At 51.6% G+C, this 25668-nt stretch overlaps 1 protein-coding gene across 4 annotated transcripts in view; it reads right to left on the bottom strand.

Annotated features, from left to right (window-relative positions):
* Positions 1-1641: 1641 nt before the first annotated feature.
* Positions 1642-25668, bottom strand: part of LOC133028460 (spectrin beta chain, non-erythrocytic 1-like) — a 27013-nt gene continuing 2986 nt past the window's right edge. The window contains exons 2-36 of one of the 4 annotated variants that reach the window (XM_061095607.1): positions 23994-24220; positions 21397-21548; positions 20587-20760; positions 19614-19705; positions 18869-18949; positions 18662-18777; positions 18220-18332; positions 17941-18128; positions 17655-17772; positions 17358-17516; positions 16966-17268; positions 16672-16825; positions 14852-15722; positions 14634-14771; positions 13758-14514; positions 13271-13473; positions 12870-12960; positions 12644-12790; positions 11998-12261; positions 11441-11665; positions 11158-11247; positions 8970-9248; positions 8733-8881; positions 6814-7018; positions 6287-6661; positions 5626-5870; positions 5410-5548; positions 5000-5084; positions 4669-4865; positions 4175-4281; positions 4046-4094; positions 3708-3922; positions 3450-3623; positions 3173-3215; positions 1642-3082 (exon numbers count right to left, since the gene is read on the bottom strand). In XM_061095607.1, coding sequence (XP_060951590.1) covers positions 2864-3082; positions 3173-3215; positions 3450-3623; positions 3708-3922; positions 4046-4094; positions 4175-4281; positions 4669-4865; positions 5000-5084; positions 5410-5548; positions 5626-5870; positions 6287-6661; positions 6814-7018; positions 8733-8881; positions 8970-9248; positions 11158-11247; positions 11441-11665; positions 11998-12261; positions 12644-12790; positions 12870-12960; positions 13271-13473; positions 13758-14514; positions 14634-14771; positions 14852-15722; positions 16672-16825; positions 16966-17268; positions 17358-17516; positions 17655-17772; positions 17941-18128; positions 18220-18332; positions 18662-18777; positions 18869-18949; positions 19614-19705; positions 20587-20760; positions 21397-21548; positions 23994-24150 — 7074 coding nt within the window. In that variant the 5' untranslated portion in view covers positions 24151-24220 and the 3' untranslated portion in view covers positions 1642-2863. Of the gene's footprint in view, positions 3083-3172; positions 3216-3449; positions 3624-3707; positions 3923-4045; positions 4095-4174; positions 4282-4668; positions 4866-4999; positions 5085-5409; positions 5549-5625; positions 5871-6286; positions 6662-6813; positions 7019-8732; positions 8882-8969; positions 9249-11157; positions 11248-11440; positions 11666-11997; positions 12262-12643; positions 12791-12869; positions 12961-13270; positions 13474-13757; positions 14515-14633; positions 14772-14851; positions 15723-16671; positions 16826-16965; positions 17269-17357; positions 17517-17654; positions 17773-17940; positions 18129-18219; positions 18333-18661; positions 18778-18868; positions 18950-19613; positions 19706-20586; positions 20761-21396; positions 21549-22464; positions 22932-23993; positions 24221-25668 lie in introns of those variants that run through there. The other 3 variants (XM_061095608.1, XM_061095609.1, XM_061095610.1) reach the window with 3 other exon arrangements.

Raw genomic sequence — 25668 nt, 5'->3', positions numbered from 1 at the left:
GGGCCCTCCAGGAGTGTGTTGACCCCTACAGGAGTGTGTTGACCCCTACAGGTGTGTGTTGGACTCTACAGGTGTGTGTTGGCCCCTACAGGAGTGTGTCGGGCCCTACAGGTGTGTGTTGGTCCTACAGGTGTGTGTTGGACTCTACAGGTGTGTGTCGGGCCCCTACAGGTGTGTGCCGGGCCCTCCAGGAGTGTGTTGACCCCTACAGGAGTGTGTTGACCCCTACAGGTGTGTGTTGGACTCTACAGGTGTGTGTTGGCCCCTACAGGAGTGTGTCGGGCCCTACAGGTGTGTGTTGGTCCTACAGGTGTGTGTCGGGCCCTACAGGAGGGTGTTGACCCCTACAGGTGTGTGTCGCGCCCTACAGGTGTGTGTTGACCCCTACAGGTGTGTGTTGGACTCTACAGGAGTGTGTTGGTCCTACAGGTGTGTGTCGGGCCCTACAGGAGTGTGTTGGTCCTACAGGTGTGTGTTGACCCCTACAGGTGTGTGTTGGTCCTACAGGAGTGTGTTGACCCCTACAGGTGTGTGTCGGGCCCCTACAGGAGTGTGTTGGTCCTACAGGTGTGTGTCGGGCCCTACAGGAGTGTGTTGGTCCTACAGGTGTGTGTTGACCCCTACAGGTGTGTGTTGGTCCTACAGGTGTGTGTTGACCCCTACAGGTGTGTGTCGGGCCCCTACAGGAGTGTGTTGGTCCTACAGGTGTGTGTCGGGCCCTACAGGAGTGTGTTGGTCCTACAGGTGTGTGTTGACCCCTACAGGAGTGTGTCGGGCCCTACAGGTGTGTGTTGGTCCTACAGGTGTGTGTTGGCCTCTACAGGTGTGTGTTGGACTCTACAGGAGTGTGTCGGGCCCTACAGGTGTGTGTTGACCCCTACAGGAGTGTGTCGGGCCCTACAGGAGTGTGTCGGGCCCTACAGGAATGTGTTGGTCCTACAGGTGTGTGTTGGCCCCTACAGGTGTGTGTTGGACTCTACAGGTGTGTGTTGACCCCTACAGGAGTGTGTCGGGCCCTACAGGAGTGTGTCGGGCCCTACAGGAGTGTGTCGGGCCCTACAGGTGTGTGTTGGTCCTACTGGTGTGTGTCGGCCCTACAGGTGTGTGTCGGGCCCCTACAGGTGTGTGTCGGCCCTACAGGTGTGTGTTGGCCCCTACAGGTGTGTGTTGGTCCTACAGGTGTGTGTCGGCCCTACAGGTGTGTGTCGGGCCCCTACAGGTGTGTGTCGGCCCTACAGGTGTGTGTTGGCCCCTACAGGAGTGTGTTGGCCCCTACAGGAGTGTGTCGGGCCCTACAGGTGTGTGTAGGGCCCTACAGGTGTGTGTAGGGCCCTACAGGTGTGTGTAGGGCCCTACAGGAGTGTGTTGACCCACCAGGAGTGTGATGACCCCTACAGGTGTATGTCGGCCCTACAGGTGTGTGTCGGGCCCTACAGGAGTGTGTTGACCCCTACAGGTGTGTGTCGGCAGTACAGGTGTGTGTCGGGCCCTACAGGAGTGTGTTGGTCCTACAGGTGTGTGTTGACCCCTACAGGTGTGTGTCGGGCCCCTACAGGAGTGTGTTGGTCCTACAGGTGTGTGTCGGGCCCCTACAGGAGTGTGTCGGGCCCCTGGGTTAAATCAGACTCGGGGACAAACAGCTGGTGTGTAAAGTTCAAGGCTTTAATGACATCGCACAGAGAGAGAGAGAGAGAGAGAGAGAGCTTTAAAGTTACAGGTGCAGTTTCATACATGAGAAAAGCTTTAATGTTCTAACATCTGTTTAAATATTGAAACAGCTTCTTCATTCATATACATGTAGTTTCTGATTGTGCAGTAAGATGGCGCTAACTTCCATACATGTTCGGTACGATAGATAAACAGCGACAGAGCAACACGAGTATCAAAGAGCAGAGAATCTGAACGCAGCTACAAGCAAAGCAGCCTCACCCCCCCCCACACCGCTGTACCGCCCCCTACTGTCCGCAGTACCACACGCACGCTTACCATGGAACATCGAAGCTTTAGTGTTTATTATACATGTTGATCTTCATTATCAGAAACATCGAAACCAAAGAAGAAGATTCAAAAAACAAGATATTTTAGTTCCGAGTGAGTTTTTCAGGCGACGCTCTGACGAAGCATGCAAGTGTCTACAGCACACGCCTCCTGGAAGGTGATTGGCTGTTCTTAAGACAAATAGAAAATGGTGAAAGCGTGACAGAAAATAAAATAATCAAAATGAAATGCACTCTTGGTCCAATTTCTCGCTGGCTAAGGAAGAATGTAGGTTGTCTTGACGACACCTCACAAAATTGAGGAAATAACGAAGACCTGTTTCAAAAAGTAGAAAAATAAGAAAAATTTGGACAAAAAAAAACGCAACAAAGAAATATGGGCTCGGTCCCTGATGATGTCACAGAGACTGAGCGAGAGTGGTAACCGTGGTAACGCCCTTGTTCGACATTGTGAAGTAACAGCAGTTCATCGCTGACATTCAACAATGTGCTTTCAGTTTAGAAAACTCGTAACTTTGAACCGCCGTCACGTCTGAAACACGCAGTCAAGTGACATCACAAGTGACATCACAACAAAGATCTTTAGTTAAAAACATGAAAAATAAACTGAAAACAAACAAACAAAAGAACTTTGCACTTTGGTGAAACGTTTGATCCTGAACTTTCTGAACCAACAAACTCTGAAGCTGAAAGATGTGAAAACGCATTCGGGAGAAGATTCCAGTTCTTGTTGTTTCCAGACGAAGATGATGAGAATTTATTCATTTTTAAAGAAGCGAGAAAACGACAAGCATGAGAGCGCGAGTTCAGATCGATGGAGTTTCACCAAAGTGCTGCAGTTTCTTCTTCTACTGCAGTTTCTTCTTCTACTGCTTCTTCTTGCTGAACAGACTGAAACGTTTCTCTTTCTCCTTTTCCTTGTCCTTCTCTCTCTTCCCAGGACTGGACTCAGTGGTGAGTGTGACGGCGGCCGGCAGCGTCTGAGCGCGGCCGGACGCCGGCGTGCCGGGCAGGCTGTCGGGGGCGTCGCTGCGCTCGGCGGCGCCGGTGCTCAGGATCGCCGAGATCCAGGTGCTCATCTCCTCCTGAAAGCAGCGACAGCTCAGTGAGCAAAGCTCTCACAGACAACGTGAAATCTGAAATGTCTTTCAACAAATGAGGAAAATTGAACTTACCTCATCTTTGGCTTGAAACAGAAACTCATTTCCATCGTTCACTCTGAGAAGAAGAAGAAGAAGAAGAAGAAGAAGAAGAAGAAGAAGAAGAAGAAGAAGAAGAAGAAGAAGAAGAAGAAGAAGAAACTTCTTATCACAGTTTTTCTTACCTTTATTAACTTTATTAAACAACATGTTCTTTGCAGTCAGTTATAAAACAGGAAGTAAAGATCATTTGTCTGATTCATTCTCCATCTTTAATCGGATGAGTGAGAAAACAAGATGGCCGCCTCCTCACCTGAGTTTGAAGACATGTTTCTTCTTCTTGTATTCCGAGGCCACGTCGCATGTGGCCTCCTTCAGGCTGACGGGAACCTCGTTGTGGTAGGGGACGCCCTGAGCCACCGCCTTGGTGTCCTTGTAGAAACCTATTTCCTGGTTGTTGATGACACAGTACACGTTGTGCCACGACCTGCCAATCAGAGAGCAGCTGGGTCACAGGTGGATCCCAGAGAGGAGTGACACATCGGCTGTGGCGGAGGATCTTTGTGGTTACCTGTTGGACGCCTTCTTGTTGTGGCCCTCCCACTCGTGCTTGCGGTGCAGGAGCCCCTCCAGCTGAGAGGGCGGAGCCTCCTGGTGTTTGGACGGCAGCGTGGACGACAGGCTGGTCTTGCTCTTCCTGCCGGAGGTCGGCGACGGCGTCGGACTCGGCTCCTTGGAGCTCCGCTCGGCCACGCCGTTCACCAGGTCGCCGCCGTCCTCGCCGTCCTGAGCCGGGGTCAAAGGGTTAACGAGGTCAACACTGAATAACCACATTTTCATAAACAATAGATGAGTTCTGTTTACATTCATGTTGTCGTGACAGTGATTGATTGACAGGTGGACACTGACCTGAGGAGAGTCGTGGTCGGACGCCACGCCGTTCTGAACGATGACGCCGCTGCGGAGACAAAGAGAAACCGTTTACATGGAACGGACCAATCACAGCGGAGCTCTGCTCGTCACTTCCTGAGGATTCACCTGTGCTGCTGGGACTCGTCGTGTTGGATCAGCGGCGGCTCTGGAGACGGCGGCTTCCTCCTAAGCTCCTCCTCCTCCTGCTGCCGCCGCACCTCCAGCAGCTCCAGCTGAAACACATGCACAGCTGTGATTGGCTGGAGGGAACCACACCTGTCACATGACGCTCAGACCGTCCAACCACATGACGACAAAACACACAGAGACTTTTATATTTTCCTGGAACTCCAAAGATTATTATCGGACGACGTTGGTGACAGAGAAATGAAAGGAAACCATCATCAACCAATCAGCTGCCAGGTCTGCTTTTTAAAAGGAGGAGTTTTGATTATTCATATACATTATATCTATTATTACAGGTTATTATGATAATATTAATATAATTAAATCAGCTTAATGAGACGTCGTCAATTTAAGAGCAGAAACAAAAGATCTATCGAAATGTATAAATCTGAAAACAGTTGTTAGTGATCGGATCAGGAACGTTCTCCGGTTACCGTGGTGAGTCGCTCCAGAGCCGAGAAGCGCTCCTCCCACGTGGCGGCCGACTTCTCGAAGGCCTCGTGGCGCTTGATGAGTTTCTCCACCTCGTCCACGCTCTGTCCCATCTCCCGGCCCGACAGGTAGGGCTCCTGCCCCAGCAGCCAGGCCTCGGCCACGCCGGCGTCCCGGGAGAACTGGTGCACCTCCAGGACTGAGGGGGGGGGGGGGGGTAAACGTGAGAAAGTTGCAAACTTATGACGTCTCGTGTGAGGAGAATTTTCTTGTGAAGAATGCAAAACGTTAATTGACAACTGATCATGTAATTATGAGAAGGCGGAGTCTTACTAAGCCGTAGCCACTCCCACCGATCCTCCCACTTGTCGATCATCTCTTTCCTCTTGTCCGTCAGCTGCAGCAGCTTCTCTTTGATCTGAAACAAACACGTCATCACCTGCTGCTGTCGACCAATCACAGAGGAGAATAAACTCGCCACCTGATTCGTTAAATCACTTGATTCAGACTCGACACTGTGATGTCACAGGAAATCATTATAGTGAAGAAGATAAAATATGTTCTAAATAAATAAGTAAAATTATAAAACATTTTCATCTTTTATTTCTTACATTGAAAAACGTAAACTGTAAACATTGGAACTTTTTAATTCTGCGACATTCTAACACAGAATATTTAACGTTAAGTTTCCGTTACTCCCTCGACAGTAAGGGGGCGTGGTCCCGTGTGCGTGTGGTCCTCACCTCCTCGGCGGCGTAGTGCTTCCTGGCGAGCAGCGCCTTCCCGAGCTCGATGCAGGCGCTGAAGCTGTCGTTTCGAGCATCGATCTCGGCTTTGATGCCCTGATGGTTGTTCATCAGCAGCTCCACCGACGACACGTCTCTGAAACACAGGAACAGGAAGTGTCACTGAACGCCGCTCCGCCTGACCACAGGTTTTCACCGTGGGCTGAGCAGTACCTGGGTTTCTCCTGCGCCTCGATGAGTCGGATCACGTCGTCCATCCACAGCATCAGGTCTCGGACCATGCTGAAGAACCTGAACTTATCGCCGGTGTCGAGGAGGCGGAGCCTGCGTCCGTCGCACGCCTCCAGCAGACTCCTCCAGGCCTCCAGCACCTCGCACTCCCTGCGCTGGATGTCGTCAGCTTTGTCGCCGGCGTACGCCGACTGAAGGCGGACGGCATCGTCCTGCAGCTGCCTCACCTGCCGGGCGGGGTCAAGAGGTCAGGTCACATGATGTCAGGGGAGTTTGGATGAACATTTTCTCACGAGAAGCTGCATTGTCTGTTTTTATTTATTTGCATTAGCCAGGAAGCTAGCCAGCCACGTTAGCATGACGCTAACATTCTTAATTCCGCTGCTATGTCGACAGATTCTACATCAGAGGAAATAACTGAAACTAAAAAACCTGAATGACGTCAACTTTACGAGTTCCGTCATTAAAACGATGTTTGTGTCACTAATTGAAATGAAAACCGATGGTCAGTGATGCTCCTCATGTGCATCATGTGGTTTAATGCAGAAATCTGGTTTAAATGATGTTAGTTTCTGTTCAAATTCATCTTCACGCTCACAAAACAAATGTCCCCATAACTGAAGGCAAAGCATGAGGGACTCACCTGTGTCCCCAGCGCCTGGATGTCGTGCTCGAAGGTGGTGTGCATCCGCTGCAGCGTCTCCACCGTGTTCTGGTCTCGTCCGACCTCCTCCGGCAGCTTCTTCTGCTTGTCCACGATGCGCCCGAGGATCTCCTTGGCATCGTTGTAGAACTTGTGGAGCTCGAAGGAGGCGGCGAGGATCTGCGTCCTGGTGTCGATGAGCTCCAGCAGGTCGGCCCAGGCCTCGTTCAGCCCGTCCTTCCACTCCGCCACCGTGGCAGCGTCTCCGTGCCCGGCGTTGATCAGCTCGTCCGCCAGGCGGTTCACAGCGTCCACGCGCTCCTGACCGATGTTCCCCGTGTCACGGGCAAATTCACGGAATCGCTCCTGTAACATCTGATCACACACGAAAGAGGTCAAAGGTCAGATAAAAAACAGAGGAGGTCACGTCTGTTGTTATTCATCGTAAACATCGATTAGCCATTAGCTGCCGCTCTTTAACATAGGACTTGGTGGTCGTATGGTTTGTGGTTGTCGTGAAAACGTACAGTTACGTGTTCGTAGTCCTGTCCCAGCTCATGTGACCCGGCCACGACCTCCCGCTCAGCGATCCACTGCTCGAGGTCGTCAACCTCACGGTTCAACTGGAAGAGGCGGAGCCTCTCGTCCAATTTGCCACGCCTCTCTTCCGACAGGTCCTTCAGGCCGGCGTAGAGTTTGTCCACTTGAGACTGACGCATGCTGATCCGCTCACTGACACACACACACACAGACACACAGACACACAGACACACACACACATACACACACACACACAGACACAGACACACAGACAAACACACACACACACACACACAGGAGTGAGAACTGGATGATTTATTGTGTATGTTGTGGTGTCGGGCAGGTCACAGGTGTGTGTACCTCTCTGGGTGTGTGTGCCTCTGGGTGTGTGTGTGTGTACCTCTCTGGGTGTGCGTACCTCTCTGGGTGTGTGTACCTCTCTGGGTGCGTGTATACCTCTCTGGGTGCGTGTGTACCTCTCTGGGTGTGTGTGTACCTCTGTGGGTGTGTGGACCTCCCTGGGTGTGTGTGTCTCTGTGGGTGCGTGTACCTCTTTGGGTGCGTGTACCTCTCTGGGTGTGTGTACCTCTCTGGGTGTGTGTGTACCTCTCTGGGTGTGTGTGTACCTCTCTGGGTGTGTGTGTCTCTGTGGGTGCGTGTACCTCTCTGGGTGTGTGTACCTCTTTGGGTGCGTGTACCTCTCTGGGTGTGTGTACCTCTCTGGGTGTGTGTGTACCTCTCTGGGTGTGTGTGTCTCTGTGGGTGCGTGTACCTCTTTGGGTGCGTGTACCTCTCTGGGTGTGTGTACCTCTCTGGGTGTGTGTGTACCTCTCTGGGTGTGTGTGTACCTCTCTGGGTGTGTGTGTCTCTGTGGGTGCGTGTACCTCTCTGGGTGTGTGTACCTCTCTGGGTGTGTGTGTACCTCTCTGGGTGTGTGTGTCTCTGTGGGTGCGTGTACCTCTCTGGGTGTGTGTACCTCTCTGGGTGTGTGTACCTCTCTGGGTGTGTGTACCTCTCTGGGTGTGTGTGTCTCTGTGGGTGCGTGTACCTCTTTGGGTGTGTGTACCTCTCTGGGTGTGTGTACCTCTCTGGGTGCGTGTGTACCTCTCTGGGTGAGTGTGTACCTCTCTGGGTGCGTGTGTACCTCTCTGGGTGCGTGTACCTCTCTGGGTGCGTGTACCTCTCTGGGTGTGTGTACCTCTCTGGGTGCGTGTGTACCTCTCTGGGTGTGTGGACCTCCCTGGGTGTGTGGACCTCCCTGGGTGTGTGTACCTCTCTGGGTGTGTGTACCTCTCTGGGTGTGTGTACCTCTCTGGGTGTGTGTGTACCTCTCTGGGTGTGTGTGTACCTCTCTGGGTGTGTGTGTACCTCTCTGGGTGTGTGTGTACCTCTCTGGGTGTGTGTAACTCTCTGGGTGTGTGTACCTCTGTGGGTGTGTGTACCTCTCTGGGTGCGTGTACCTCTGTGGGTGTGTGTACCTCTGTGGGTGCGTGTACCTCTCTGGGTGTGTGTGTCTCTGTGGGTGCGTGTACCTCTTTGGGTGTGTGTACCTCTCTGGGTGCGTGTGTACCTCTCTGGGTGCGTGTGTACCTCTCTGGGTGCGTGTGTACCTCTCTGGGTGCGTGTGTACCTCTCTGGGTGCGTGTACCTCTCTGGGTGTGTGTACCTCTCTGGGTGCGTGTGTACCTCTCTGGGTGTGTGTACCTCTGTGGGTGTGTGGACCTCCCTGGGTGTGTGTACCTCTCTGGGTGTGTGTACCTCTCTGGGTGTGTGTGTCTCTGTGGGTGCGTGTGCCTCTTTGGGTGTGTGTACCTCTCTGGGTGTGTGTACCTCTCTGGGTGTGTGTACCTCTCTGTGGGTGTGTGTACCTCTCTGGGTGCGTGTGTACCTCTCTGGGTGTGTGTACCTCTCTGGGTGTGTGTACCTCTCTGGGTGTGCGTCGGACACCAGTCCCCGGCTGGTCTTGGACAGCTGGTGGACGGTCTCGGCGTAGTCCTCCACCGCCAGCTCCACGATCTGATGCTTCTTCAACATGGTGACGGCGCTCAGCTCGTCCTGAAACACACAAACAACCGATGACGTCAGATCTTGTTATCGTGTCGTAGCCGTCGAGTAGGATCCACTGCCCCGGCCCCCCCCCCACCTTAGCCTTCTCCTCTGACATCATGTACAGCTCCTGCTCGCTCATCCACGCCTCGGCCTCGGCGGCGTCGAAATAGTACTGCTGCGCCTCGTGGGCCTCCTCCAGCCGGCCGTGTCGGGACTCCGCCTCCTCCTTGTGCTGCCGCCACAGCTGCTGCAGCTCGGCCAGACGCTGGCGGATGAGGTCGGTGTTGGAGGACTCGTCGCGCAGGAGGCTCTGGCTGCGTTCCAGGATGTCATCGATTCGGGGCTGATGTCCTTGGATCTCCTTCTGCAGGGTCTGAGCGAGAGAGAGAGGTCAAAGGTCAAAACAAACTCCTGCACAGGTTATATTTTCTACATACGTGCTCCTCTGTGATGTCACACCAGAAGACACGCCTCTTTCTCTCGTATAATGGATTTTCATCTGTAAACTCACTTCAGACAATTTCTATCAACACGGACGATGAAAGCTCAAAAGTCTCAATTGTGCAAATCATTGACTGTAAATATGTCTTTACACTTTATTTGACTTGATAGTTTAATTACATTCATCATATGTTTCTGTATTTCTATTTATTCTATATCTTCCTTCCACTTAATTATTGCATGTTACTTATTACTTATTAAATGCGGATGTCTTTTGATTCGTTTGAATTACCTTAATCTTAACCTGTCCTCACTCCTGTGACCTCAGACCTGTGACCTCCCACCTGTGACCTCCCACCTGTGACCTCGCACCTGTGACCTCAGACCTGTGACCTCCCACCTGTGACCTCAGACCTGTGACCTCCCACCTGTGACCTCCCACCTGGGACCTGTGACCTCCCATCTGTGACCTCCCACCTCTGACCTCACACCTGTGACCTCCCACCTGGGACCTGTGACCTCCCACCTGTGACCTCCCACCTGTGACCTCCCACCTGGGACCTGTGACCTCCCACCTGCGACCTGTGACCTCCCACCTGCGACCTCCCACCTGGGACCTGTGACCTCCCACCTGTGACCTCCCACCTGCGACCTCCCACCTGGGACCTGTGACCTCCCACCTGGAACCTGTGACCTCCCACCTGGGACCTGTGACCTCCCACCTCTGACCTCCCACCTGTGACCTCAGACCTGTGACCTCCCACCTGTGACCTCCCACCTGGGACCTGTGACCTCAGACCTGTGACCTCAGACCTGTGCCCTCCCACCTGGGACCTGTGACCTCCCACCAGTGACCTCCCACCTGTGACCTCCCACCTGGGACCTGTGACCTCCCACCTGTGACCTCCCACCTGTGACCTCCCACCTGGGACCTGTGACCTCCCACCTGTGACCTCCCACCTGTGACCTGTGACCTCCCACCTGTGACCTCCCACCTGTGACCTCAGACCTGTGCCCTCCCACCTGGGACCTGTGACTTCCCACCTGTGACCTCCCCCCTGGGACCTGTGACCTCCCACCTGTGACCTCCCACCTGTGACCTCACTGTGACCTCCCACCTGTGACCTCCCACCTGTGACCTGTGACCTCAGACCTGTGACCTCACTGTGACCTCCCACCTGTGACCTCAGACCTGGGACCTCCCACCTGTGACCTCCCACCTGGGACCTGTGACCTCCCACCTGTGACCTCCCACCTGTGACCTCCCCCCTGGAACCTCCCACCTGTGACCTCACACCTGCGACCTCCCACCTGGGACCTCACACCTGTGACCTCTCACCTGTGACCTCCCACCTGTGACCTCCCACCTGTGACCTCACTGTGACCTCAGACCTGTGACCTCCCACCTGGGACCTGTGACCTCCCACCTCTGACCTCCCACCTGTGACCTCCCACCTGGGACCTGTGACCTCCCACCTGTGACCTCCCACCTGCGACCTCCCACCTGGGACCTGTGACCTCCCACCTGTGACCTCAGACCTGTGACCTCAGACCTGTGACCTCCCACCTGTGACCTCCCACCTGGGACCTGTGACCTCCCACCTGTGACCTCCCACCTGTGACCTCCCACCTGTGACCTCCCACCTGGGACCTGTGACCTCCCACCTGTGACCTCCCACCTGTGACCTCCCACCTGGGACCTGTGACCTCAGACCTGTGACCTCAGACCTGTGACCTCCCACCTGTGACCTCAGACCTGTGACCTCCCACCTGCCCGGAGGTCTCATGGAGCCTGGTGAACCTGCAGAGCTTCAGCCCAGTGAGAACCTTGCGTTCCTCACCTGGTTCTTCTTGATGAGCAGCTGGACGGTCTGCAGGTTGTGTCCGTGGTCGGTGGACGTGGCGACAGGAAGCCGCTCCTGGACCCACAGCTGGAAGACAAAGCACCAACATCAGTGTGAGCTCCTGCAGCTGATGCTGTTCTCCAGAGCTTCAACAAGATGAGTAGAAAGTGAAACCTCATCTTTTAAATAACACTTTTATTTCGTGACTCATTTATAAACTGAAATTCTCTGATATTAACAAAACAATCGACCCAACGTGGGCGGAGTCAGTTTCACGTACAATCTCGTCCTCCACGTCTCGGTTGAACTGGTGAGCTTCTCTGGACTCCACCAGGAAGTCCCTGCGGCGGCTCAGCGGCTCCAGCAGCTCCTGGAACTTCCTCTCCACCAGCTGCCTCCGCCCGTCCACCTCGTCAGCGTCCTTCACCTCCGGCCCCAGAGCCGTCACCTGGCTCTGCAGCTCCACCACCTCCTTCTGACGCACCTCCACCTGCTTCTCCAGCATCTGCAAGAATAAGAATTTCACAGTTTTGTGTTCAGATCTCCTCCATCTCTTGAGCTGTGAAGAAGCGTGACTGAGTTTCATGTTAGAAACCAAACATCCTGCTCCATTTCCATCCTTTCACCATGGTAACCATTAAACATGTTCAGTGTTAGTGGGAAATCAAAGAGCGCCACCGCCACCATAGTCCCCACCTGCAGCTGCTGGGGGAGTCGCCGTTACAGTAGCAGTCAGACTGGTCCTACTGCTGCAGCTCCACCAGGGGGCGAGTGGAATCAGGTTTATACAATAACTTTTCTTTGTGTTAGCAGTAATGATCCGGGGATGAACCTCACCTGCTGCTTCTTGAGCAGGATGTTGACGGAGGTCAGATCTTTGCCGTAGTCGTCGGACTGGATCTGACCTTCCAGACCCACCAGCCACTTGTCCAGGTCGCTGCAGCTCTGAGTGAACAGCTCCGCCTTGTTGGCATCGAACAGGCACTGAGCCTTCGTCTGCGTGGTCGACTCCAGCTCCTCCCACATGGCGTGGAGCGCCGACAGCTTCTCCTTCACCACGGCCTCCGTCTCCGGTTTCTCTGACACCAGCATCATGCCGTCCTGCAGACACACAAACACAGTGGGTTTCAACACACTCAAATGAATTGTGCGTTGTGTTGAATTTGTTGGAACTTGATTTATCGAAACGGTGACGACCTGATTGTTTCTCATTTTACTTTCTTGAAAGATAAGTTCTGGTATTTTCTGTGTCCACCAGCAGAGGGGGCTGAGGAGCTGTGAGTGTGGGGGGGGGGGGGGGGAGTGACCAGGGACTGATCAGGACCCAGAGCCGTTCACTGGTGTCACCGTGACAACTAAACTGATTCCTAGTGTTTCTTTCTGTTGTTGACTCTAATGTGTGAGATGCTGCAGATCCAGCTCAGGTTTGGTTTGGTAGAACAGTGTGGATCCGTTCGGGGGGGGCAGGAAGGAAGCTCAGTACCTTCTGGATCTTGTCCAGCCACTCCTTGTTGGACTGCAGCTCGGCCATGAAGGCCTGGTGCTTCAGCCACTTGCTGTGGAGGTTCCTGGCCTCGTCGTACGTCATGTCCTGCGCCGTGAGCATCTTCTCGTTGATCCACAGAGACAACTGCACACAGACACAAGGTGTTCGTTAGAACCTGAAGGGTTCCTCCTCTGCACGTGTGAAGTGTAGAGAGGACACTGACCTCCTGACAGTCCTGCAGGAGCTTCTGCAGGTCTCTGTTGTCCTTCAGTCTCATCAGCAGCTCCACAGCAGCCTCCCTGTTCTTCTTATGCCTGAAACACAGAAACAGCTCAGATCCTGGATTCTGATTGGATGAAGATTTCATTATTCACAGATGATGTGGATCACATGATCTTCATTAGGAGATGATTACATGACGCACAAAACGTAATTTAAGAAAACATGGACACTCAAACATCTACAATGAAACTGTGGGAACTGATCAGCTGAGGAGGATCAAGTGATACTGATGAGAGCTCCAGAGCTTCACAGACTTTGTGTCTTTATTGAATCTTCTTCTTCTTCTTCTTCTTCGAGTTGTTTCATTAAACGTCTCAGCTGTAAAGTGGAGATGATGATTACCTTTCGTCAATGGAGGCGACTCTCTCCTGGATCCGTTCGGCGTCCATGTTCCCGTCGCTCGCCAGGCGCCTGCCGGCCTCCACCACGCCGTTGATCTTGTCTTCGTTGGCGTCCATGGTGGTCATGAAGTCCTCCTGCTTCCTGATGGCGGCCTCGGCACCTTCCAGAGTAGAAGGCATCTCAGTGTGAGCCAGGACGTACGCCTGTAAGGAGAAGGACAGCTCATGAAGTCACTCCAATCCAAAGGGTTCATCTGCTGGGGAACAGGAATTGAATCAGGACAACTGATCCCTAAGATAAGATCTGCATCAGGTGGACCAGGTTGACATTAGGTGCTGATGGGGGGAGTTCATGTTTTCTGAAGACAATGAAATTACAAGAATGAACATTTGATTTTGTACCAAAGGATCCGACCCAGAAGTTGAATCAGTGGAATCCCTGCGTAGAGGCCGGTTTAAGAGTGAATGAGGTGGATCTGAGAGCTCACCTGGTTGTTGAGGAAGGCCTCGGCCTGCTTGGTGTCCCTGAGGAACAGCTGGTAAGCATGTGACTGGGACAGCAGGTTCTGCCGGTTCTCCCACATCTTGTGCAGTTCGTTCCAGCCGGTGTCCAGCGCCTGCAGCCTCTGCCTCAGGAACATGTACTGAGCGTCCGTCTGGCCCTGAGTCACCATCTCCCCCATGTCCCGCATCTTCTGGTAGTCCTCCTCATAGTTCTGGATCTCGTTCTTGATGCCTTCATGCTGAGCCATCAGCTTCTCGGCCTCAGCCAGCGTGTTGGGCATGTCCTCGGAGGCGATGGCGGTCTGAGTGCGGGACAGCCACGACTGGAAGTCGTCCAGCTCACGCAGGAACTGCTGCAGCTTCCGGGCCTCACCCAAAGACTCCTCCCGGTTCTTCAGTGTGTTCTTCATTTCCTCCCAGACAGCGTTGATCTCAGCCAGCCGGCCTGTGATGGCCTTGGCCTGGTCCGGGTGCTGCTCCGCCAGCCGCTGGGCCTCCCCCCGCAGGTCGCCCAGCTTGTCCTCGATGGCAGCCAAGTCCCGCTCCATCCCGGTCAGTTTACGCTGCAGGGCCATGACCCCGGTGAGGTCGTTGCCCAGCTCCTGGGTGGACTCGATGACCTTGGTCTTCTCTTTGATCCAGGACTTGGTCTCGTTGCAGTCCAGGTGGTAGTTCTGCACGCCCAGAGCAGAGTTCAGAGACTCCTTCTTCTGGTCCACCAGGTCACGGAACTGACTCCACCTGCAGAGAGGAGAGGATCATGCTTTAAGTTGCAGGATGTTTACATTGTGGATTAATATGTTTATGTTTATTTTTGATATTAATAAAACACCATCAGGTATTTCATGGTACACCTGTACCTGTTGTTGAGTTTGTCCTGCTGGGTCTTGATGTCCTTCTCACTCGGGTGCCCGTTGTGCATCAGCTGCCGGGCGATCTGGTTCACCACCGCCACCCGAGACGCCTGGTTGTTCATCTCCGGCTCCAGACTCTCAAACCTGCAGAGGACATTCCACCTGAGTACAGATCTGGCTCCAGAAGACGCATCACAACAGATGTCCAGAAGCTCTGGTCCTACCTGTGCTGTACGACCTCGAGGTCTTCCAGTTTTTCAGGGATCTCCAAGCTGTTCAGCCACTGCTCCTTCTCATCGATCCACACCTCACAGGCGTCGGCTTCACTGAACATCTTGTAGAGCGCCAGGGCATCCTGCAGCACCTGCTTCCTCAGCTTGGTCAGCTCAGCCACCTCCTTGTAGCGCTCCTCGATGCCGGCCAGACGACCACGCACCTCCTCTGACTCCGCCTCCTCTGTGGGCAGGGAGGTAGCCTGCTCGTGAAGAAGGTCGATGACTGGCCGGTAGCTAACGACCTCCGCTGCTGCATCCTTGTGTTTCCTGACCAGCGCCTGGGTGGAGAACTCATCATGACCCGTCTCTCCACTGGAGACAATGCGCAAGGCATCTAGCGTCCAGGCATCGACATCATCTGCGTCCGTCTGGAACTGGTGCAGAGCCAGAGCTTCCTCCAGCCTGGTCTTCCTCGCCGCTGCCAGCTGCTCCAGCGCCGTCCACTGCGCCTGCAGGTCCGCCACACGCTCCTGGATCCTCGTGGCCCCGAAGTGACCGGCCTGGACCATGGCCTGGCCCTCAGCGATGCTGTGGTGGAGGTGTCCAGCGCGGCCGGTCATCTCATCCTCCAGCGCCCTCTGCTGGCTGAGGAGGCGCAGCGCCCCCGTCAGGTCCTTGCCGTGTTCCAGAGAAGAAAGGATCTGCTCCTTCTCCCGGATCCAGCCCTCCTCCTCAGCCATCTCCCAGTAGAACCTCCAGAGGCGCCGGGACTCCTCCAGGCGGCCGCGGCGCTCGGCCGCCAGCTGGATCAGCTCCTGGTAGCTGAACTCCAGGTGGGACACTCGGTCCTGGATCACCTGAGGGTCGCAGGGTTTGTAGCCTGGAGAGAAAGAACATGATCATCACTGAACCATCACAGCTGCTGGGAAATCATTTCAAACGTTGACTCCTTCTATCCTCCACGATGGAGAGAGACCTTCACTGCTTGGCTTCATCACAGTAAAAAACTAAATCATTCTATAATAATTTAGAGCAGGGGTTTTCAACCGGGGGTCCGCGGCCCCCTGGTGGTCTGCGACGGCATTGCAGGAGGTCCGTGAAATTCGCTTTGATATTTCAACAACTTTCCAGATTACTCTTGAATATCTTGAAAAATATCTAAAATAAGAAAAATATGACTAAAATGATATAAAGGTGCTGGTGATCATGAGGTTAAACTTCAGTCGGCCTCAATTGTTTGTGTGATATTGTATGATTATCATTTGTGACATATTGTGCATTACTTTGTCATCTTCCCTCTTCAGTTGTAGCCCCAGTTTGTGTTGATTGTTATTGAACACCGTTACTTTAACGTTCTCTCAACATGTCAGCTACATGTCTGTACATTTAAGTCATGAACGTTATATATTGATGTTCATATGGTTCTGAGATGCAGTACAACTACAAACTGCATTTTAATTTTGTTTTCAATTCTTAAGCACTGAAAATCAACCGTTTTTGTTGTTTTTTTACACAGATTTTTCTAGATTTGTTTGAGGTTTTTAAATAAAACCAACATGGGAAACCAAATGTTAACACTTCCTTCTATCCACACACACACACACACACACACACACACACACACACACACACACACACACACACACACACACACACACACACACACACACACACACACACACACACACACACACACACACACACACACACACATCAGTGGGCTGCAGATTACTTCCTGGTCAGAGTGCTGGTCCCTGGGACAGAACCAGTTGAAGACCCCTGCTCTAGAGAAGACCTCTTTGAGGACAGATGTTTCTTCTCCTGCTCACCACTGTCGCTGCCCGAGTGCTTGTTGGCGTTGGTGGTGACGGCCTTCACCCGGTCGGCCTGGATGCTGATGTCGGCCTCCACCAGGGCGTGTTTCTGCAGCAGGTCCTCCACACCCAGCAGATGCTTCCCATAATCCTGGGACAGCAGCAGCATCTGGGAAACAGAACAAAGAGGAGACGCATCAGCTTCTCGCTCAAGATGATGGTTCCACAGAAGGTTCCCCTGGTTCCTGTGTTAACTCCTCCTCCACCTGACTCTGCACTAGATGCACAGGAACGGAAATCCCTCGGTACCTTCATTTCATCCGTCCAGTCCATGATGTACAGCATCTCCTGGAAGACTCTCTGCAGACCCAGGTTCATCTCCAGCCGGAGCCTGCGGGCCTTCAGCAGCTCCAGCAGATACTCCCACAGCCGGATCACGTTGTCCTTCCTGGCAGTGATGCGTTTGATGTCGTGGTAATGCTCCGCCTCCAGCTCCTTCGCCACGGAAACCACAGCCTGGACACGCTCCTCGTAAGCTGAGATGTCCGTCTCAATGGCCTCGTGCTTCTTGGTGGCCGCCTCCACAGCCTGGAGGTCGAATCCAAAGTTGTCCTAGAGGGAGAAGAGAAGACATCGTTACAGAAGCAGGCGCAGTGTGACTCCAGCTGCAGGTGAAGACCACCTGCTGTGACTCCTCCTACCTGGGACACCAGCCTCTGGTTCTCACTGAGCCAGGTCTCCCTCATGGCCGCCTTGCGGTCGAAGCGCCGGGCCAGCTGCTCCAGCTTCTCCTGCCGGATGAGCTCCGTCCTCAGGGCCAGCTCCCTCTCGTGCTCGGCCTTCTCCAGCCGCTCCCAGGTCTGAGGAGCACGGACAAACATCACAACGCTTCTTCATGAAGTTATTAATGAACAGTCATGTTACTTCAACAATCAGTGGACTCCAGTCAGCTGGTGAAAGAAGTCGTTCCTGGAGGTGTGTCTCCGAGCAGCTCTGACCTTGTTGATGTCAGAGATGAGCTTTCCCTCTCGGGGCATGTAGACCTTCTGGTTGTTGGCTCTCATCTTGCTCTGGATGGTGAAGAGAAGAACCTCCAGGTTTCCCTTCTCTGTGAACCTGAGGAAGGAGAAGGATGGAGCGAGTGAGGAGGCGGAGTTACAGGATGTACAGGACACGTTCATGACAGTATCAAACTGATCAGACCCATAACTCCTGCAGGAGTTATGGGTCTGATGGGGCGGACAGGACAGGGGTCAGAGGTCAAGTGAAGATAGAGGTTCTGACTTTGGAGGTTTCTCCACGGTGCGGTAGGTGTTGAAGGCCTGGAGCTGCTGCTGCACGCCGACCAGAGAGTTGGCGAACTTCCTGTTGTTGAGGATGATGATGGTCTGCTCGATCCACTCCAGCAGGTCGGACGCCAGAGACTCGTACTTCTCGATCATCTTCTCCGTTTCGATGGCGTTGTCCAGAACCTGGACAAAGAGACACAACAGAGCAGGAACATGTGAGACGAGCTGCGTGGCGTCTCTCTGTGCCCCCCCCACACACGGCGCTCTCACTGACCTTTCCGATGCGTTTGCCCTCGACCTTCAGCGCCTTCATCTTAGAGAAGTAGTGATAGTACGTCACCACGTAGGTGATCACGGACTTCTCATCAGGATGGTCCACGCTGATGTCTGCAACACAAACATCATTGGTTCATGTGTGTCGCACTGGGACATGTGACAGCTGTATGGGCGGGGCTTCAGTATGTGGGCGGGGTCATTCTGTGGGTGGGCGGGGGTCTCTCTGTGAGTGGGCGGTGCCTCTCTGTATGTGGGTGTGGTCTCTGTGAGTGGGTGTGTTCTCTTGTGGGTGGAGCCCCTGTGGGTCCTCGTGCGGTGGGCGGGGTCTCTCTGTATGTGGGTGTGGTCTCTGTGAGTGTGGGTGTGTTCTCTTGTGGATGGAGCCCCTGTGGGTCCTCGTGCTGGGGGCGGGGCCTCTCTGTATGTGGGCGGGGTCTCACCCTCGGGGTCCAGCAGGCTGGTGAGGCCCAGGTGTTGCTCCGCCAGGTTGAACGCGCTCTGCAGGTTGTGGTGAGCGTTGGATTTTTTCAGTTTGTCAAAGTCGATCAGATCAGGCCTGAAAAAAAATAATAACATTTTTAAACAAAAACACCCGAAGTGAGCAGCGAGGATGAAGATGATGAAGATGATGAAGACGAGGAGGTCACCTGTGTTTGTGGATCAGAGCGTTGAACGCCATCCCGTCTCGCCAGCTGGTGCTGAAGTTATGAATGTTCACGTTGGGATACCTGAAGAGAATCCAAACGATGATGTCACAGCGTTCTGCTCACAGAACATGAAACTAATATTCAGTCTGACATTTAAATTAGAATTAGAAATAAAAATATAAAATATAAAATATAAAATATGAAATATAAAATATAAAATATAAAATATAAAATATAAAATATAAAATATAAAATATAAAATATAAAATATAAAATATTTTATAAATACCCTGAATAAATAAAACATAATAAAATAAACCACAAACAATGCAGTATTTGGCAGGGCCTGTGTGTGAGTGTGTGGGGGCGGGGCCTGTGTGTGAGTGTAAACTCCGCCCTCTTTATGAAGGGGAGGTGAGAGAAGCGATGAACGAACTAAATGTTTGACGCAGAAGAAACAAGAAAATAATTAGTCGCACTGTAAAACCTTTAGTGTGACGGGCTACTGCACAGTTGTGTGTACAGTGTGTACAGTGTGTACAGTGTGTACAGTGTGTAAAGTGTGTGTACAGTGTGTACAGTGTGTACAGTGTGTACAGTGTGTAAAGTGTGTGTACAGTGTGTACAGTGTGTACAGTGTGTACAGTGTGTGTACAGTGTGTACAGTGTGTGTACAGTGTGTACAGTGTGTACAGTGTGTGTACAGTGTGTACAGTGTGTGTACTTTGTGTATATTGTGTCTCACCCTGCCGTCTTCATCTGACACCAGAGCAGCAGAGCGTCTTTAGCGGATCTCTTCTCTTTGTTGTCTTCAGTCTCCACACGGATGTCCTGGATCTAAGAGACACAACCACACACCTGTCACCTCCACCTGTCACTCCTCCTGTCACCTTCACCTGTCACCTTCACCTGTCACTCCTCCACCTGTCACCTCCACCTGTCACTCCTCCTGTCACCTTCACCTGTCACTCCTCCACCTGTCACTCCTCCACCTGTCACACCTCCACCTGTCACTCCTCCACCTGTCACACCTCCACCTGTCACTCCTCCACCTGTCACACCTCCACCTGTCACTCCTCCACCTGTCACTCCTCCACCTGTCACACCTCCACCTGTCACTCCTCCACCTGTCACATCAGTCACACCTCCACCTGTCACACCTCCACCTGTCACTCCTCCACCTGTCACTCCTCCACCTGTCATTCCTCCACCTGTCACATCAGTCACTCCTCCACCTGTTCACACGTTACACCTCCTGATGTTGCCATGGAGACAGAGTGAGGTCACAAGCTCTGATTGGAGGACTTTATTGGGGGAAGTGGCAGCTGATTGGTTCAGAGCCATGTTAGACAGGAAAAGGTCAAAGGCCGATCCAGGATCTCCCTGCTCTGTGTCTCCATGGCGACAGTGTGCTGTGGACTTTACCCTGCAGGTAAATAACTGACAGAGGAGCTCGACCAATCACAGCGGTCAGAGTCCTCCAGGAGGCGTGGCGCCTGCTTACACTATAAAAAAATGACTGTTCTGATTTATCAGAGGAATTACACTTCAGGTTTTTATTTTTGTTTGATTTGATTGGTTAATTGTCTTATGATGTCAGAACAGGGCGGAGTCAGGAAAGCTTGAGATGAGAATTCATGAGTTGAACCTCATTTTAACGGATGTGACAGGACTGCATCACATCAGGAGGTGTGACCTGAGAGACCCCGCCCCCTTACCGTGAAGCGGAGGATGATGGTCCAGATGAGGCCGAGCGTCAGGCGGTGGTTTCCGTCCACGATGTCGTGACATCCCATGTTCTCCAGGTGGACCCGCTGCTCCTTCAGGAACTGCAGCGCTTTGTCCACGTTCTCCAGACAGTGGATTCGCATCCGGCCTTTGGTCGGCTTCGGCTGCAGAGAGGACGAGGACGACCAATCAGGAGGCAGGCTCAGCTGTCAATCATGACGCCTCAGAACGTGTTCATCAAATTAATAATTCAAACCAAACTGATCAGAAACACTTGAACTATCATCAGTGAGATAAGAACGACCTGGAATGACAAACATCTTCTCTACATCTGTAGTCCCATCTGCTAACATGGAGGAGGAGTTTATGACCTATACTTCAGCCAGACACCAGGGGGCGATCAAGACGTTTGTTGTCTGCTCCACTCAGGTTCTTCTCCTGATTTCTTAGAACTCTAATCAGTAAATGTTTGATTACTGATTGATAATCATCACGGCTGATTAACTCGTTCGATCTACGTATTCAGCTTCCTCTCCGCTCAGCGTCTCACAACAAGAGAAGAAGACTTTGAGGACGCGTGGTTGGTGAAGACGTGTCCAACACAGGAAGTGGAGTAAACGAGCGTCCCTCATCAGGACGCCTGAACACAGTCACATGGTCAACGAGTCCTCCGCCTCCATGTGCCAAACACAGAAAACAGGAAGTAGAAGACTGGTTCGGAGCTGAGACCACGCCTAGTGTGTGTCTGTTGTGTGTGTCTCACCTGACAGGTGTGTGTGTATTGATTGTGTGTGTCTCACCAGTCTCTCTCCGGACAGAACCTCCAGGAGCTTGATGAGCATTCGTCCGTCTCTCAGATCCATGTAGAGATCCGTGATTCTGCACGAGACTCTGGACAAGTGAGAGTTTACCCATTTAGTGAAGGTCTTCTTCTGCACCGCCTCCCGCTCATCTGCACACACACAGACACACACACACACACACACACACACACACACACAGACACACACTTAGTAAAGACAGTTTTTGCATTTTCACTATACATTGTCACTTTACAGGATTTCCAGAAACACACACGACATCTTTATCAGTCGTGTGTCGATCATCAGCTTTAACCACATGCTTATAAATATAAATAATTATAACAAGCTGATCTGATTCATATTCCTGTCTCTCTGTCTCTTTAAGAGTTATTCTGGTGTTTGACCTTTGACCCAGAGGAAACAGGATGTTAGGCGTAAAGCGTTTCCTTCATCCAGAGATCCAATCAGCAGCCACTCCCCATAGTCGGACGCAACCTGAGCAACACTTTCATATTTACGTACTTTTAATGCATGAATCTTACTTCCTGTTCATCAACTCCAAGTCAAACCAGGCTCCGCCCATCGACAGAATACACATTGAATGTTGATCAACCACATTTGCCCATCCCGCTACACACCACACAGGAAGTGGATACAAAATAAAAGCTTGGTCCCTCTTTTGATAAAACTCATCTAGAAACGAATCATGTAGTGACCAGGTGCTGAAGAGGCCCCTGGGATCATCTGGGGCCTCATCAGGTTCCAGGGCCCCGGGTCAGTTACATCAGAGACCAGAACCTGCAACACTTGAAACCCGGATCACACAAATCCACCAGGTTCACGTAGCTCGACAGAGCTTCAGCAGCGTTCGTGTTCCTTCAGGAGGAACGAGAAAAACACTTTTCCTCTGGCGCCACCATCAGTTCAAGCTGATGCAGACCATGCACACACACACACTCTCTCTCACACACACACCGATTATCTTGTAAACCCTCAGATTTGTCTTGGGGGGTCATGATGGACCTCTGACCTTTGACCCCTGCTGGATCTGACTCCTCTTCTCACCTTGCAGCTGTTTGAATCGTCCCTCCAGCTGATTGTAGTTGAGCTGCAGCTGAGCCGACTCCAACGACGCCCACTCCTCCTCCATCACCGCCCAAATATCCACAACCAGCGTTTGTGTGTCTGTGTGTGTCTGTGTGTGTGTGTGTGTACGTGTGTGTTTCTATGTGCAGAGACAAAACTCCAGATAAAGATAAATCCAACTGACAAGGAGACGTCCTCAGATCAGATCAAAGAGTTTCAGTCTCATGGAAACAAAGACAATTCTTCATAAAGTTCAAACTTTCCTCTTAAATTAAATAAGTTCAGCTGCTTTGAACAAAAACAGCTGAAAAGAATCTGGAAAATACAAAAAGTTATTTTCAAAAAGAATAAAACTAAGAGAAAAACGTCCTCGTGTTTCAGGAGGTGAAAGAAAAGAGTCCGAAGGTCAGAGTGACGCCGAGCGCTACGTGTGAGTCTGATGTGTGTGTGTGTGTGTGTGTCTGATGTGTGTGTCTGAGGTGTGTGTGTGTGTCTGATGTGTGTGTGTGTGTGTCTGATGTGTGTGTGTCTGATGTGTGTGTCTGATGTGTGTCTCCAGCCCTGCCTCAGCAGCTTCAGCCGCTCATTCTTCTTCTGCTGCTCGGTTTTGTTGCTGCTGACGGATTTCACTGATTCCCTCCAGAACGCACACACTCCACACACACAAGCCCCGCCCCCTGCATACAAAGGGGGAAAGCCCCCCCCTTCTCTGTAAAAATACACTGTTAAAAATAATTGGAGTAAAAATTAAAAGGGTGGTTCTGTGGGTGTAATTCAAGATCAGACTGTGACATCATCATGACATCACAGCTGAGGATTAAGCTCCACATTTATTTATGTTTTTATTTGTTTTATTTTGAAAGTGTTATTTTTTTCATGATCTGGACATAAAAATTTAATTAAATATAACTTTTTTTACAGTGTAGAGAGTGTGTGTGTATGTGTGTGTGTGTGTGTGTGTGTTGAGGAGGGGAAACACACAAATCAGCCAATGACTTTGCAGCCTGACAATGATGTCACTAAGGGTGTGATGGGGGGGGGGTGTTTCCCTCTATTGTTCATTCACATTCCAGACAAACAAACATCCTGTCACACACACACACACACACACACACACACACACACACACACACACACACACACACACACACACACACACACACACACACACACACACACACACACACACACACACACACACACACACACACACACACACACTTCCTACAAAGTGTAAAACCTTGTGTGTAATGTATTTAACGTCTACACTGATTTATTTGTTTGGTCCTTGTCCCGTCTGCTAACTTGGAGGAGGCGGAGCTTGTGACCTGTACAGCAGCCAGACACCAGGGGGCGATGTTTTGGCTTCATTGTCGTTCCTCTTTTTTACAGTGTGTGGATCAAACATTCAGAAACTTTGAACATGAAGCTGCAGGGGTGATGACATCACAGCCCGGAGCCAATCAGGGTCCAGTGAGGGACAGGTGGTCAGTGGAGGCGGAGCCTACCTGCGAGCGCCTTGATGCGCGAGCGCTCGAACAGCCGGGCCGAGCTGTTCTCGTTGTCCCAGTCGTCGTCCCAGCGGTTGTTGACCGTGTCGTTGCTGCTGCTGTACTGCTGCTGCAGCTCCATGTGGTCGAACTCGGCGGCCACCGTGGTCATCATGGCCGCTCGCTAGTGACAACGCCTCAAGGTCAGCGAGGACACGCCCACATCGGCAGCTACAGGCCAAAACCTGCCAGAGCACACAGGACGTTAGACAGGAAACTAGAACTAAGGATGAACAGTCTAACAGTTAAACAGTTAAACTTTGTTTTAATAAAAATGGACTTGAGCTGAAACTAAACATAAGAAGAAGAAGAAGAAGAAGAAGAAGAAGAAGAAGACATCATCTCTCTTCTTCTGACTCGTCCATGTTTATTTTGATTTAATTAATTATTGATCATTTGATGAGAGAGAAGGGAAAAGGGTCAGAGGTCAGAGAATCCAGAGTGTGACACGTTCACATCACGTCCACATGTTTCCAGATGTTTACTCACATATCAGGTCACTTATATGAACTCCTGTTTATATTGTTACTTTCTGTAATTAAAACAGAACATTTCACCCCAATGGAATTAATAAAGAATAATCTTCTGCGGCTCAGAGCGCCTCCTGCTGGACACAACAGCTCTGACAGCTCTGGATGTTGTGGGTCCACATGTGTATGGTTGTGTATTTGTTCTTAGGTTAACATTCATTCATATATGTTTGAAAACATAAGTGATGATTCAGTTTCTTTTCACGATGGAACATTTTTGGAAAATGTTTGATCAAGGGGCTTTAAATTTGGATCAACAGCAGCAGAGGCTCATGGGTAATGTAGTATTTAGACTGATGAGTTTCAGGAAGTGAAGTTCAATCACATCGGAGTTATTGGACCGAGCAGCCGGAGCCATTACTGAACTCATGAGACGTCCCGAGGGACACACTCCATTATGGACTTCCCAGAATCCTCTGCTAGATGATGGAAATGGAGCCGTCCGCGTCTCAGGAGGACAGAGGTCAGAGGTCAGAGGTCACAGAGTAACAGCAACTTAAACCTACGACAGTGTTTTCTACAGTAGCCCAGACTGGACAAATTAAAACCTTTTGAGTTTCTATGACGACTGAAGCTACGACAGGTTCTCTCTCGTGTTTGGAGGGGGGGGGGGGGTGTTCAGCTGCAACACGACACTTCACCACTAGATGTCACTACATTCTACACAGTGGACCTTTCATCTGATTAAATATTAACCATCATTCTACATCAAACAGAGAAGTAAACATTATTGGAGAAAAAATAAATGTTACTGGAAAAGAAGCAGATGGAAATAAAGTTTTCCAGTGATAGTGTGTGTGTGAGTATGGGAGGGGGACAGGAAGTGTTAGTGCCCCCCCCGACCTCTCCCTCTGGGTTTGTGTAAGATCATGTCAGCCCCCCCCCCCCCCCCCCCGGACAGCTGAGGGGGGGGGCTGACCGACTGACTACGCCTCACAGTTATTAAAACAAAACACTAATTAAACACTAAAAGTCTTGAGTGAGCCTAGCTTAGCATCTAGCTTAGCAAGTCTCTATATTTATATTAGACTCAATTTATTTACTATTTATCGTTATATTTTTGAACAAAGATTGAAAGATAACATTGTGCATGTTATTAGAGC

This window comes from Limanda limanda, chromosome 2 (assembly GCF_963576545.1).
Source record: "Limanda limanda chromosome 2, fLimLim1.1, whole genome shotgun sequence".
Classification (NCBI taxonomy): domain Eukaryota; kingdom Metazoa; phylum Chordata; class Actinopteri; order Pleuronectiformes; family Pleuronectidae; genus Limanda; species Limanda limanda.
Note: the sequence above shows the minus strand (reverse complement) of the source record. Positions and strands in the feature narration are given on the sequence as shown.